At 49.8% G+C, this 13,233-nt stretch overlaps 1 protein-coding gene across 2 annotated transcripts in view; it reads right to left on the bottom strand.

The window, feature by feature from the left end:
* The window catches only part of LOC140406733 (5-aminolevulinate synthase, erythroid-specific, mitochondrial-like), a 64,175-nt gene extending 54,493 nt beyond the window's left edge, over positions 1-9,682 (bottom strand). For both annotated transcript variants that reach the window (XM_072494680.1, XM_072494679.1), the window contains exon 1: positions 9,509-9,682. In XM_072494680.1, coding sequence (XP_072350781.1) covers positions 9,509-9,677 — 169 coding nt within the window. In that variant the 5' untranslated portion in view covers positions 9,678-9,682. The remainder of the gene's footprint in view (positions 1-9,508) is intronic.
* Positions 9,683-13,233: the final 3,551 nt, after the last annotated feature.

Raw genomic sequence — 13,233 nt, 5'->3', positions numbered from 1 at the left:
CATAGGGCAAACATAAATACACTATGTAAATAAATAGACACAGGCATCGGGTGAAGCATACAGGAGTGTAGTACTGCTCAGTGGATAAGATGTGTGAAGAGATCAAATCAGTTCTGTAGCCATGTAAAATGGCTGCGTTCCGATTAATCTGGCCAAAACCCAGTTCAAAATGGCTAACCCGAAAGACTGCTGGGAAAAGCAGCCAAGAAGACACAAGCAGGCAGCTGCAGACAGGTTTGCAGCTTCAGCTCGGGGAACGTAGCCCAGATCGATACTCAGAGCTATCAACAGCCCATCAACCCAGGTATCCGCAGTTGCATTCAGGACTGTTTACACCTAATCTACTCAGACATCCACAGCTAAATCGGCTGTCCCCAGGAACAATTGCAACATATTAGCAATTGAATACAGGGCCAGACCTGTCGGCGCCTGCAGTGGCCGAAACAAAGACAGGTGAGCGACCACCCCCCGATCGAGGAATCACCTCACCATTGGACACATCGACCCCAGAGACTTGGGACTCAGGGTCAAGGGCCGCCCCGGGAAGCCCCTGGGCCCTATAAAAGTAAAGGTCCAAGTTCAGATCTCTCTCTCTCTCACCTTCGCCTGCTCGAGACCTTCGCAAGACCAGCCACCGTGTATCGTAAGTTTGAATCCAACGATCGCTATCCGGTAGAGACACCTAGCCACCGACCTGTAGCAGCCTTTTGAATCCCGCGGGCCAGATTTGATTGGACAAGCCATTCGTTTCCCTGACCTGGTGGGCTCTTCCTAAGTTAAGTATTGGCCAGTAGTGATAGGTTTGTTATATAGAAAGTAGTATTAGGGTATTAATATTGCTTGTTGTATATAATAAATTACCTTTGTTTTAATCCTTACTAAGCGGTGTGCTGTGTTATTAATCATAACCTGAACTTGAACCACGTGGCGGTATCATAAAGATACCTGGCGACTCATGAGCAAAGGTGACCTAAACAGAGCAAATAGACTAAAGCTAGAAAGAGCAACATAATTGGCGACATCCTGACGGGACCCGACTTAGAAGTGGAAAACCACTCCGGGAGAACCCCAACATTTTGAATTAGAATCCAATCGGAAACAAACAAAAAAAAAAAACCACATGTGTTCAAGCGGTTCTGGTTAATAATTCAAAATTTGGAAGTGTGTATATGCAAGCGTAACTAACAGGGTTATAAGGCAAAACTGATAGCTTTTTTGTTGCGTCAAAACTATCGGCAGTAGGTATTTCGGAAAATAGCGCAAGCCGTACCCGCATCTACCACACCACCTTAACCCCCTGTTCCAAATTCGAACATACTGAGCAGATAAGAGAGAGCAATGCAAGCGATGCAGCGCCTCATGAACCCCGAAGATTTTGCTGTCGCACCAGTCAGCTGCGTAGGAGCGGGACAGTGTCCCGTTTGGGAAGTGGAAATCCGCAAAATTCTGCAGGGCAAAGGATGGCCCGTGTGGAAGGATTTCTGCAATAACGACGACTCAGGTCCTGGAAGTATAGGGCATACTTGGTGGGAGAACCTGAGTGAGATTCACAGAAAGAGTTTAGCAAAAGCGCGCAAGCCGATGGCAATTGTGTCCTGTCTGGCACAATTGCGAGGCACAGAGGAGGTCGTCAGGACGCTCCGCAAGGAAATAGAAGGCATACATCGGATAAGTAAAACCGATATATGTGAAATTGAGAAAGAGAACCAGGAATTGAAAGGGAAATTAGCAGCAAAGGACCAAGAGGTGGCTGACGCCAAACGGGGTCACCAATCTTGTCTGGCGCACTTGAGTAGTTTCCAGTCACAGTATGAGAAGGCTTATCAGGACCTGCAGCATGCAGTCCTGGTAAAGAAAGAAACAGAAAACCAGTTAGAGAAGCTCCAGAAACAATGCAGTGATCTCAAGGCAGCCTTGAGAGCGCTCCACGCCACAACAGCGGAACAAAGGCAGAGTACTTTAGACCATGCTAAGTGCCGAAAGCAGGTTGCAGACTTGAAAGCACTGCTTTCTGTCCAAAAGGGATTTCAAGAAACCTTTGGGGAAAGTTTAGAACAGGAAGACGGCCCTGATTGGGAAGAATTGCAAGAGACGGCACAGAGATATGTTCAGGGAGCATGTGCGCAGGGAAAACCCCAAAGGAGGAAAGCACCCCCACCCCCCACACAACAGATAATACAGGCTCCCATGAACCCTGTAACAACCCACCGCACCGCCACAGCAGACGAGGCGGAGGTCTTATATTCCACCCCCCTCACAGTGACCCAATTACGGGACGCGTGTGCCAAAATCACACCGTTCCTCCCCGCTTCAGACCCACACCATTTCTTTGCCACCATCAAACACCAGGCGACCATGTACGGCCTGGATGAGAAAGAGCAGGTAAAGCTCACAGTCCTCAGCTTAGACCCATCGGTCGCTGCAGCCCTTCCCGACCCACAGAATGTAGGAGGAGGCACCCTTGCAGAAATGCATACCGCGATCCTGGATGCGATCGGGTACAACCGGGGCGACCCCGTAGACGGTCTGAATAAATGCAGACAGAAAAAGTCTGAACACCCCACAGCGTTCGCAGGACGCTTGTGGATTCACTTTGAAGCCGTTTTCGGCAATGTAGATCGTGCCCATTTGTCCCCAGACAATATGGCCAAGTGGACCCGCACCTTTATCTCCCATGCCACGGAAGCAGGACAGAATGCCTGTACCAATTATGACCCCTCGGAGGAGGCTCATAATGAGAAGTGGGTGGTCAAGAGATTGTCCCGCGTTTGGGAACAAGCGGCTCACGGCAAATCAGCCACTAGAACCCCCGAGGAAAACCAAGCCGCCGCAGATGTGCAGGCAGTAGAACATAAGAACCACTCTTCACAACCCCGCCTGGGTAAACAAGGGAAAGAACAGCCCCCCAGCCAAACCGCAAGAGTGCTACAATTGCGGAAAATTGGGACATTTTGCTAGAGAATGCAATGGCCCTAAGAAACCACAGAGTGCCCAACCGACTGGCACTCTCGATAAGAAAAAGGCAGAGCCTGTAGCGACCGAGAACTGAGGTGTCCACATGATGATTTAAAGGAGACACTTGGTGAAAATGTTGTCGTTTCTGATGGAACCTGCAGAATGTTTTACGTTGTCTGTCTGTTTGTTAAATGTTGTTCGTTGTCTGTCTGTTTGTTAAATGTTGTTTGTCCTACAGGAGAATTTTCTCACCGCCCCACACCCATTCACCTGAACTTTTTAACTTTTCCCACTGACCCCCACCGCGGCCACACGCCCATTCGGCCGATACCTCTGAGGACTTGCCTCAGACACCCGATCATAACTACTCTTCTGATTTGATGGTAGAATCAGAACAGTAACCCCACCATGATGACTACATTTTTGTCCGTTCTTTGGTCGCTCAGGCAGTGGAGAAACGGCGTGAGACCCGCCCTGCCTGGGGACCCCCCCGTTGGTCAAAAACGCTCGGGTAGGGAAGATACGGTATTGGTAGCCGTCCTACCCGGGGACTCCACCGAAATCGTGCCCGTCGCGGCCCACACGCACCTCATTCGAACTTTTCTTTCAAAAACCGTTTTATTTTATTTAGGCAACCTTTGGGTTGCTGCCACATGCTATTTACATCCTAGAGCATTTGGATGATAAAGTTAGCACTGGTCCACCATTGGGAAGTGTGCCGTGTCCAAACATTTGTTTTGAAAAAAAAAATGGGGGGAGAGTCACATACTGTGACCAATTATAAGGGTTTAATTAACACTAACACACCAGATATTAAACCAAAGTATTTACACACACTACACTTGTCTTACAGAACTCCAGAAGCTCCAAGTCCGGAGAAAACCAGTAAACAGAAAAAGGAAAAGAAAGAAGACAGCCATGAGGACTCCTTTCTTCGTGCTCAACATGCTTGATGGACTTTGGTTGCGCGGGAACGTGGACCCCATCACTCCAAACCCCTTTACTGTTAACACTTCACTGAATAATAAAACATGCACTGGCGGTTTTTCCTGTAAATAAAAAGAGAATATATGGAAATGTATGATCCTGAGCTTGACTGCCAAGCCAGGGAAGAATATATTAAATGTTGTAATTGTTATTGTATAGAGAGATAAGACTGTAAGTTTGAAGAATTGTTTAGGTAAAATTAGAGGTTCCCAGTTTATTTTTTTCCAGACACGCCCCTGCCTGACATAGCGCCCTCAAGAATTGTTTCGTTAAATGTTTGTGCATAGCTAGGGTCAGAGTAGTGGACATGTGGGAGGTGCCCCCCCCCCAGTCGGGAAACGAAGAGGACAAAATTTATGTGATCCTTGACGCTTCGCGTTAGGATCACAAGGCGGGAATGTAGCCATGTAAAATGGCTGCGTTCCGATTAATCTGGCCAAAACCCAGTTCAAAATGGCTAACCCGAAAGACTGCTGGGAAAAGCAGCCAAGAAGACACAAGCAGGCAGCTGCAGACAGGTTTGCAGCTTCAGCTCGGGGAACGTAGCCCAGATCGATACTCAGGGCTATCAACAGCCCATCAACCCAGGTATCCGCAGTTGCATTCAGGACTGTTTACACCTAATCTACTCAGACATCCACAGCTAAATCGGCTATCCCCGGGAACAATTGCAACATATTAGCAATTGAATACCGGGCCAGACCTGTCGGCGCCTGCAGTGGCCGAAACAAAGACAGGTGAGCGACCACCCCCCGATCGAGGAATCACCTCACCATTGGACACATCGACCCCAGAGACTTGGGACTCAGGGTCAAGGGCCGCCCCGGGAAGCCCCTGGGCCCTATAAAAGTAAAGGTCCAAGTTCAGATCTCTCTCTCTCTCACCTTCGCCTGCTCGAGACCTTCGCAAGACCAGCCACCGTGTATCGTAAGTTTGAATCCAACGATCGCTATCCGGTAGAGACACCTAGCCACCGACCTGTAGCAGCCTTTTGAATCCCGCGGGCCAGATTTGATTGGACAAGCCATTCGTTTCCCTGACCTGGTGGGCTCTTCCTAAGTTAAGTATTGGCCAGTAGTGATAGGTTTGTTATATAGAAAGTAGTATTAGGGTATTAATATTGCTTGTTGTATATAATAAATGACCGTTGTTTGAATCCTTACTAAGCGGTGTGCTGTGTTATTAATCATAACCTGAACTTGAACCATGTGGCGGTATCATAAAGATACCTGGCGACTTATGAGCAAAGGTGACCTAAACAGAGCAAATAGACTAAAGCTAGAAAGAGCAACAGTTCACAAGAGGGTCGTTTAGGAATCTGGTTACAACAGCTGTTTTTGAATCTGGTAGTGCGTGTTCTCAGACTTGTGTAACTCCTGCCCGATGGAAAGAATTGAAAGAGTGAATAAGCTGGGTGGGAGGGGTCTTTGATTATGCTGCCCGCTTTCCCAAGGCGGCGGGAGATGTAGACAGTGTCAATCGAGGGAGACGGGTTTGCATGATGGACTGGGCTGTGTTCACAACCCTCTGAAGTTTCTTACGGTCTTGGGACGAGCAGTTACCATACTGCGATACTGCCAGATAGGATACTTTCTATGGTGCATCTGTAAAGGTTGGTGAGAGTTCGTGTGGACATGCCAAATTTCTTTAGTTTCCTGATAAAGTATAGGCGCCGTAGTGCTTTCTTAGTCCTGGCATCGACATGGGTGGACCAGGACAGATTGTTGGTGATGTGCACACCTCGGAATTTAAAGCTGTCAACCATCTGGGGTTTAGCACAGTGGGCTAAATAGCTGGCTTGTAAAGCAGACCAAGGCCAGCAGCGTAGGTTCAAGTCCCATACCAGCCTCCCCGAACAGGCGCCGGAATGTGGCGACTAGGGGCTTTTCACAATAACTTCATTTGAAGCCTACTTGTGACAATAAGTGATTTTCATTTCATTTCATTTCATCGCCACCTCGGCACCATTGACGTAGACAGGTGTGTGTACGATACTTTGCTTCCTGAAGTCAATGACCAGCTCTTTAATTTTGCTGATATTGAAGGAGAGATTGTTGTCATTACACCACTCCACTAGGTTGTCTAACTCCCTCCTGTATTCTGAAGCATCATTGTTCAAGATCAGACCCACTACAGTCGTGTCATCAGCAAACTTATAGATGGAGTTGGAGCCAAATTTTGCCACACAGTCGAGTGTATATAGGGAGTGTAGTAGGGCAGTGTTCTTCAAACATGGGGGCGTGACCCGCGGTGGGTCGTGGGCGGGTGTCGGGAGGGTCGCGGAGCCGTCCTTCGCGGTGCTCCCGATCACGCAAATCCCCGCGCAGCAGCTGGCTGTTAAAAATGCCGGCTGCAAGCGGCCTTTAAAATGTAACATGTAAAAAAAATTCGGCCACATTAATTGGCGCGCATGCGCAAAACTATATGCATGCGCGCCGATGATCGGCGCGCATGTGCAGTGCTGCCGCTATTTTTTTAAACGGTCGCAGATTTTTGTTTTACAAGTTCGGGGGGGTTTTATTCATTTATTTTATTCATTTAATTTTTATTTTTTTCATTTATTTTATTCATTTTTTTTTTACAATATCGGGGGGGGGGGGGGTTTATTCATTAAAAAAAAATTTTTTTTTTACAAGTTCGGGGGTGTTTTATTTGATAAAGTTTTACCGGGAAAAAATGCAGAACTTTGGACAGGTGGAGACTCCACACTTTCCGACACCGGAAGGCTTCACCTTCATCCAACAGGTTCCATTGGAGGAGCGTATACGAGGGCCAAAGGGACCCAAAACCATTTCCTCCATTTTTATCAGCAGCAAACAAGGTAAGAGAAAATGGTGGGTTGCTCAGGTCGGCCGGCGTGGGTCGCAAAGGTCGGCCGGGTAGGGTCCCGAAGGTCGGCCGGGTTGGGTCCCGAAGGTTGGCTGATTGGTAAAAATGGGTCCCTGGAAAAAAAGTTTGAAGAACACTAGTAGGGGACTAAGTGTGCAGCCTTGCAGGGCCCTGGTATTGAGGACTGTCGAGGAGGAGATGTTGTTGTTTATCATTACTCATTGTGGTCTATGGGTCAGAAAGTCAAGTGTACAGTTGCAGAGTGAGGAGCCAAGTCCTAGATTTTCGATCTTTGATATGAGCTTGGCTGGGTTGAAGGCTAAACTGTAGTCAATGAATAGGAGTCTGACGTAGGAGTCCTTGTTGTTGAGATGATCCAGGGATGAGTGAAGGGCCAGGGAGTTGGTGTCTGCTGTGGACCGGTTGTGGCAGTTTGTGAATTGCAATGGATCTAGGCATTCTGGAAGTCTGGAGTTGATGTGCGTCATGACCAACCTCTTGAAGCGCTTCATAATGATCGATGTCAAGGCCACTGGATGATAGTCACTGAAGCACGTTGCCTGGTTCTTTTTTGGCACCGGTCTTCTTGAAGCAGGTGGGGAGCTCAAAACGGAGTAGGGAGAGGTTGAATATGTCCGCGTACACATCTGCCAGCTGGTCCGCGCAGGACCTGAATGCACGACCAGGCACCCCGTCAGGACCCATCGCTTCACCCCAGGGTTCACTTTCAAGAAGGCTGATATGACTCCGGAAGCTGTGACAATAGGTATGGTTGTGCCGGAGGCTGCTGGGCCAGTTGACAACAGTTTCATGGGTTTCCTGCTCGAACCGAAAAATGGTGTGCAGTCTTCTGACCATAAGCGGCAGCACTTAGCAGGTCACACGTCCTGCATGTACATTTGATATCAAGCACCCAAATGTACATGATTTTGGTGCTAAATCACAGAGGAGAGCTTCTTCCATTTTCTAGCTGTTAACAAGCAAGGCAAGAGGACTGTGAAGATGGTTTGTTTTCTTACAAGTAAGAGACGGCCATAGACACAAATAGGCAGTGACTGTCCAGGATCTCGCATCTGAATCTGCTGAGTCACATCTGAGAGAGCTGTTCAGGAGAGCCCACACAGGACAGAGCAGTGCTTGTGTTAGCTGTGTCCAGAGCTCCCGGGCTTCTGGTGAACAGCCTAGGAATAAGAAGCCTAACTGGGAACAAAGCAGTATAAAGATCATTTATTGAAGTATGGGTTTGCCAATTGTGCCAATGCAAATAAGGATGCAAAGCCCATGTGTGTTTTATGCAGGGAAGTATTGACAAATGAGAGGAGAAGTTACGGATTTTGAAAGAGAAGTGGTCGGTGAAAACTCCTTTTAGAGGTTGAGACGCCAGAGGCCGTTATTAACTTACAGCTGACTCCAAATGAAAAGACTGCCCTACGACTTGTGGCAACACATTAAAACATGCCAAATGTCTATAAGGCTGTCCGCTTTCTGGAGTAGCATCTCCAAAGATTATCCAGTGCTCAGTAAACAAGTATTTTGTTGCTTTGCACTTCACTATGACCTACATATGCGAGGTTGGACTTTCCATTATCACAAAAATAATGTCAGCACAAAGGAACTTGCTGAAGTCTGCATCTGTTATTGCCCTCTCCTCCTGTGAACCTGATTGGAGTGAGATCATGAGGACCAAGCTGGCTCCCCTTTTGCATTAAAGGTAAGCAAGCGTGGCATATGTCACAGACGTCAGTTGGCATGGGTCCCAGATGTCAGTAGTTGGCAAAAGTGAGTCCCGGGGAAAAAAGTTTAAAAATCACTGGTGTTGAAGGAGTTGGAGTCTGTATCTAACCCCATGCTGTATCTGCCTCAAGAGTGTTTAATGGGAGCCGTGTGTTGGGAGCTTTGCTCTGTATCTAACCCCGTGCTGTACCTGTCCTGGGAGCGTTTGATGGGGACAGTGTAGAGGGATCTTTACTCTGTATCTAACCCCGTGCTGAAACTGTCCTGGGAGTGTTTGATTGGGACTGTGTAGAGGGAGCTTTACTCTGTATCTTACCCCGTACTGTACCTGTCCTGGAAGTGTTTGATGGGGACAGTGTAGAGGGAGCTTTACTCTGTATCTAACCCCGTGCTGTACCTGTCCTGGGAGTGTTTGATGGGGACAGTGTAGAGGGAGCTTTACTCTGTATCTAACCCCGTGCTGTACCTGTCCTGGGAGTGTTTGATGGGGACAGTGTAGAGGGAGCTTTACTCTGTATCTTACCCCGTACTGTACCTGTCCTGGGAGTGTTTGATGGGGACAGTGTAGAGGGAGCTTTACTCTGTATCTAACCCCGTGCTGTACCTGTCCTGGGAGTGTTTGATGGGGACAGTGTAGAGGGAGCTTTACTCTGTATCTAACCCCGTGCTGTACCTGTCCTGGGAGTGTTTGATGGAGACAATGTAGAGGGAGCTTTACTCTGTATCTAACCCCGTGCTGTACCTGTCCTGGGAGTGTTTGACAGGAACAGTGAGGAGAGAGCTTTACTCTGTATCCAACCCCATGCTATACCAGTCCTGGGAGTGTTTGATGGGGACAATGTAGAGAGAGCTTTGTATCTAACCCCATTCTGTACCTGTCCTGGGAGTGTTTGTGGTTTAATCAATCTGCAGAAATCAATTGAATTAAGAATTGGCAAGAAATAGATCACCATATTATATACACCCAGCACAATAGCCAGATGGACCTTTGCACCCAACTTACCAGATGGATCTTTCTTCTTTACCCACTGCAAGTTGATGCCACTAGTTACCAGACTGCGGGAAATCACGGGGCAGCGCTGAGCATAGATGGCCAGCGAAGGACCTGCTTTCTGAATGAAGACATGAGGGACTCGCAACAGAAATGGGCAGCTGTGCATAAAGAGTCCCATTTTCCTCTCTGCAAAAGAAAACAGTACATTTAGAACCTTTCTTAACCTCATACATTCCTTTTGTCTTCAATCCTTGACATCTTTGTCAATGTCCACCTATCGCTGCCCCCCCCCCCCACCCCCCACCCCATTCCAGCCCCAACGCTTCATGTTCCGCAGTAATTTGCTTTTATATTTGGAACAATCTCTTTGCTCAAAAACCCACTTGAAAGAGGCTGGCTGCAGGAATCAAGGGGAGAGACTGAGCGGCTGGATGTAGGAACCCAAAGAGAGAGAGAGGCCGGGTGTAGGAATCCAGTGAGAGGGAGAGAGAGCGGCCGGGTGCAGGAACCCAAAGAGAGTAAGAGAGAGAGAGGCCGCATGCAGGAATCCAGAGAGAGGGGGAGGGGCTGGGTATAGGAAGCCATGGAGAGAGAGAGGGAGAGAGAACCCGGGTGCAGGAATCCAGGCAGAGAGAGAAAGGTCGGGTGTAGGAAACCAAGGGGAGAGAGAGAGAGAGAGGCCGGGTACAGGAATCCAGGGAGAGAGGTCTTGTGTAAGAATCCAGGGAGAGAGGCCTTGTGTAAGAATCCAGGGCGAGAGGCTGGGTGTAGAAATCCAGGGCGAAAGAGAGAGAGAGGTCGGGTGTAGAAATCCAGGAAGAGAGAGAGAGGCCGGGTGTAGAAATCCCGGGAGAGAGCGAGAGAGGCCTGGTGTAGGAATCCAGGGAGAGGGGCCTGGTGTAGGAATCCAGGGAAAGAGAGAGGCCTGGTGTGGAAATCCAGGGAGAGCGAGAGAGAGGCCGGGTGTAGAAATCCAGGGTGAGAGGCCAGGTGTAAGAATCCAGGGTGAGAGGACTGATGTAGCAATCCAGGGATAGAGACCTGGTGTAGGAATCCAGAGAGAGAGGCCTGATGTAGGAATCCAGGGAGGGAGAGGGAGAGAGGCTGGGTGTAGGAATCCAGGGAGAGAGATAGAGGCAGTGTGTAGAAATCGAGGGGGAGAGAAAGGCCGGTTGTAGAAATCCAGGGAGAGAGAGAGGCCTGGTGTGGAAATCCAGGGAGAGCGAGACAGAGGCCGGGTGCAGAAATCCAGGGTGAGAGGAATGGTGTAAGAATCCAGGGTGAGAGGACTGATGTAGCAATCCAGGGATAGAGACCTGGTGGTGGAATCCAGAGAGAGAGGCCTGATGTAGGAATCCAGGGAGGGAGAGGGAGAAAGGCTGGGTGTAGGAATCCAGGGGAGAGAGATAGAGGCCAGGTGTCGGGAATCCGGGACAAAATAACAAATGGATTAAATAGAAGAGATGAGGAAAGGCAAATAACAAAGATTTGTCTAACTCCAGTTAATTTAACTGCAGTTAAGCCCACTTCCCTTAATGAAACTCTGTAGTTTGTCGTATTCCAATTTCTCAAATTCCTATAATACAATGCTGTGAATGCTGGAAATCTGAAATAAAAATTGCAAATACTGGAGAATCTCAGCAGAGGATGTGATTCTCCAGAAAGATATAAAAGTGCTGTAGCGAGCGGGAATTGCCGCAAGCTTCCCGGCGCTTGGCCCAGCGAGGCTGGCAACGCTATTCAATGTTAATTGGTCCACTTAACAAGGCCTCACGGGCATCTCGCTGCAAATGAAGGCTCACCAGATGATTCGCCGCCACCATGCTCGCCAGCCCCCCGCTAACCAGGTTGAGCAGTGCGTAAAGCACCACTTGCTCAGCCCCCCAGCCAGCTGGCAACAATGGCACCGAGGAGATCAGCTCCAAGATTCGGGGACGCTGACCTGGGGACGGTGCTAGACGCAATGGAGGCCAGGAGGAATGCTCTGTTCTCCTGAGGTTCCAGGAGGGTTAGCCATAAGATAGCCAGTACTGCCTGGGACGGGATGGCGGCAGCAGTGAGCTCGGGGAGCGTGACCAGAAGTACTGGCCTCCAGTGCAGGAAGAAGTTCGATAACCTAAACCGGGCAACAGGAGTGAGTAGACAGCAACGTCAACCCCGCCCCCTCCCCCCTCCCCCCCCCCCCCCCCCCCCCCACCCCCGAGACCTTTCCACCCCTCAGGAGCGACTACCCCCCTCCCCTTCAAGCCCCCAAACCTTCTTCCACCCCTTCCCCCTTCAATCCCACCCCAATCCCTCCTTCGCCCTCTCCCCACCACTGTGATCACGCTTGTGGCTAATGATGCCCTCTCTGTGTGTCCCCTCAGGAAACGTACTCCCACAATCGCCATGATAGGCCACTGTCGGTGGCGTGCCGGACATAAGAATCCGCACCACCTTTGAAGAATGTGCCCTGGAGGTGAAAAGTGTGGCCGAGGACAGGGCAGTCACCAACTCGAAGGCTGGCGGATGCTGCAGAGGTGAGGAACCACTGGGTCTCACCCAAAGGACCTGCCAAATGTGAGTTGTTATTGCCTTACTGACCGACCCAACTCTCCCACTGGCCGCATGACCATTCTCCTGCAGGTCCTGCAGCCGGCAGCGCCGGCCCATCCCAGGCGACACCCTCACCAGCCTCCCAGGATACCACCTTGGAGGAGAGCTCCGAGGAAGACTCCGTAATAGTCGCGGCCCAGCTGTCATCCCCACCCTCCACCAGCGCAGATACCCATACCTCGGTGGGAAATGTTAGTGGTCAGGATCCTGGGGCACAATCTGGTGTGCACCACACCGCAGTTGATGTACATCAGGTGAAACATAGAACAGTACAGCACAGAACAGGCCCTTCGGCCCTCGATGTTGCACCGAGCCTTGACCGAAACCAAGATCAAGCAATCCCACTCCCTGTCATTCTGGTGTGCTCCATGTGCCTATCCAATAACCGCTTGAAAGTTCCTAAAGTGTCCGACTCCACTATCACAGCAGGCAGTCCATTCCACACCCTAACCACTCTCTGAGTAAAGAACCTACCTCGGACATCCCTCCTATATCTCCCACCCCGAACCTTAGAGTTATGCCCCATTGTAACAGCTACATCCCCCCGAGGAAATAGTCTCTGAACGTCCACTCTATCCCCTCATCATCTTATAAACCTCTATTAAGTCGCCTCTCATCCTCCTCTGCTCCAAAGAGAAAAGCCCTAACTTCCTCAACCTTTCCTCATAAGACCTATCCTCCAAACCAGGCAGCATCCTGGTAAATCTCCTTTGCACCCTTTCCAATGCTTCCACATCCTTCCTATAGTGAGGTGACACAATACTCCAAATGTGGTCTCATCAGGGAGGCAGGAAGTCACAGGTAAGACAGCAGCCGGAGGTCTGCTGGATCCCAGGGCCCAGTTTAGTCCTAGCGTCATGGTAAGTCTGTGGAGGAGGGAAATGCCATTGACACTCCAGCAGGCCCATAGCCGCTTGGAGGAGTCTCAGGGGCTATGGGTGCAGGAGATGTCACCGGCAATGTGTGGCACTGAGGCCAACACTGCTCGGGTGGTGACCGTATTGGGAGCATGGTGCATGATGTCGGCACCATTAGTGAAGTTGTCCAAAGCGGCACCCAGTTGGTGATGGCCATGGCTGAGGGTCACGGCAGAATGTCCGCCTCACGGGCAGATGTTACGCAGTACTAGGCTGACCTTG

This window comes from Scyliorhinus torazame, unplaced genomic scaffold, assembly GCF_047496885.1.
Source record: "Scyliorhinus torazame isolate Kashiwa2021f unplaced genomic scaffold, sScyTor2.1 scaffold_824, whole genome shotgun sequence".
Classification (NCBI taxonomy): domain Eukaryota; kingdom Metazoa; phylum Chordata; class Chondrichthyes; order Carcharhiniformes; family Scyliorhinidae; genus Scyliorhinus; species Scyliorhinus torazame.
Note: the sequence above shows the minus strand (reverse complement) of the source record. Positions and strands in the feature narration are given on the sequence as shown.